We start from the raw sequence: 1,969 nt of genomic DNA, 5'->3' as shown, positions 1-1,969 counted from the left end.
CTTCCCACATTTACATGTATAGGGTTTCACACCAGTATAAATCCTTTGATGGGCAGAAAGGGCTGAACTAAGCCTAAAGGTCTTCCCATACATTCATGAGGTTTCTCACCAGTATGAATTCTCTCATGTTGAACAAGGTTTGAGCTACAACTCTCTCCATATTCTTTACATTAAAAGGATTTCATACCTGTATGAATTCTCTGACGTGCAGTAAAGACTGAACTGAGTCAAAAAGTCTTCCCACGTTCCTTACATTCATGGGGCTTCTCACCTGTATGTACAGTAAGTTCATCATTATTGTTAAAGGCCTTTTCACATTCCTTGAATTCATAGGGTTTCTCACCAGTAGGAATTTTAACGTGTTGAATAAGGTCTCAGATACAACTAAATTACTTCCCACATTTCTTACATTTATATGGCTTATCTGTAGTATGAATAAGAGAAGTATGATGATTATAAGTAGGCATTTTTTTATAGCTGATAAATCTTTTGACTGATATATCCCTCTGGATGTTCCTCTAGACCTTCAAATCTACTTCTATATTTTGAGTCATTTATAAAATCAGAAGCCTTGAGACCAAGAGTTTTACTTATTGGCTTTATACTCTGGGCAAATTTATTTCATAAACATCAGTTTCTGGAGACAGCTTCTCAGCTCCATAATTTGACCCCAAATCTGGAAGAAAAGGAGAAAGCAAACACATTTTATTTTCCTGTAACACACAGATACAAAATACATTAAAAAAATGACTTAAACCTAAAATACTTCAAGAGAATCTGAAAAGCAATAAGAAGAGCACCGATAACAAATAAAATTTATTTAAGACAGTAATGTTCATAATCAGGGGAAAAATTAACTTTGTGAATTTTAGGTGATAATCAAAAACATTTGGTAAGCTTGTTACAGATATTGATATTCAAGTAATTCAGATGCACAGAATCAGAATTTTTAAGCATAAAGCCTAAAAAGCTATATTTTTAATATTTCTATCAGACAATTCTGATGCAGATCAAAGTTTAAGGATCCATACTTAAAACTTTTTGTATGGTCCATCTTAACTCTTAAAATAAAATCCAAAAACTTACCATCGATAACAAGAACTCATATCAAGCCACTGTCATCCTTTATGCCCTATCTCTTTCCCATTGCCTTTTTTTTAGCACCTAAAACATGATAAAAACATTTTTCGTATATCTTCATGCTTCGCTCAGACTGTTTCATCTCCCAAGAATTCCCTGGCCTGGGCTCTTGGTAGCAGACATCCTTCTCATCTTTTAAATCTCAGGATAAATGTCTTCCTCAGAGCAGCTGGACCTGCTGGGCCCTAGCTAGATAAATCCCTATCCTTTATTCTCTGTTCCTGAGATTCATTCCTTGCCTTTAAAACTTTCGATTATACTTTCATTCATTCATTAACTCATTTCTTATTTTGTGTATTTTCTCATGCCTAAAACTGCCGATGGGCAGATGCAATCCTGACAGCATTCACCACTGAATAAGCCCGTAGCACGTAATAGGTGTTAGATTGATTATTGGAGAATTATTGATAAATAAAGAAAACTAGGCTGATAATAACATTATATAATACAAAAATAAGCTACCAGGAAAGCCTTATCATAATATTCATTCATTTACAACCACTAAAGTTGATAACAGAACCTTCCTCATATCACTTCTGTTTCAAATAGGAACCAATGCACATCTGATGCAGATAGATCACGTATATGAAAAAAATGGGAAAACAAACCACAGAAGATGGGTAGATACTTGAAACTTGAACCCAACTAGGTTGATTGCCTACTTTAGTATATCGACATGTCCTAAAAGAAAGTCAACAGATGCCAACACTGAGATGACAGATGTTGGAGTATCTGACAAAGCCTTTAATGCCATAATTATGCAGATGCTCCAACAAGCAACTACAAACACTCTTGAAACAAATGGAAAAACAGAAAATCTCAGCAGAGA

At 34.6% G+C, this 1,969-nt stretch overlaps 1 protein-coding gene across 1 annotated transcript in view; it reads right to left on the bottom strand.

Annotated features, from left to right (window-relative positions):
- Nucleotides 1-584: 584 nt before the first annotated feature.
- Nucleotides 585-1,969, bottom strand: part of LOC105300161 — a 26,993-nt gene continuing 25,608 nt past the window's right edge. The window contains exon 5 of the mRNA XM_023537907.1: nucleotides 585-676. Within this exon, the coding sequence (XP_023393675.1) occupies nucleotides 600-676 (77 nt within the window). The 3' untranslated portion in view covers nucleotides 585-599. The remainder of the gene's footprint in view (nucleotides 677-1,969) is intronic.

Source organism: Pteropus vampyrus, unplaced genomic scaffold (genome assembly GCF_000151845.1).
Source record: "Pteropus vampyrus isolate Shadow unplaced genomic scaffold, Pvam_2.0 Scaffold203, whole genome shotgun sequence".
Classification (NCBI taxonomy): Eukaryota; Metazoa; Chordata; class Mammalia; order Chiroptera; family Pteropodidae; genus Pteropus; species Pteropus vampyrus.
This window is presented reverse-complemented; position numbering and strand designations above follow the sequence as displayed.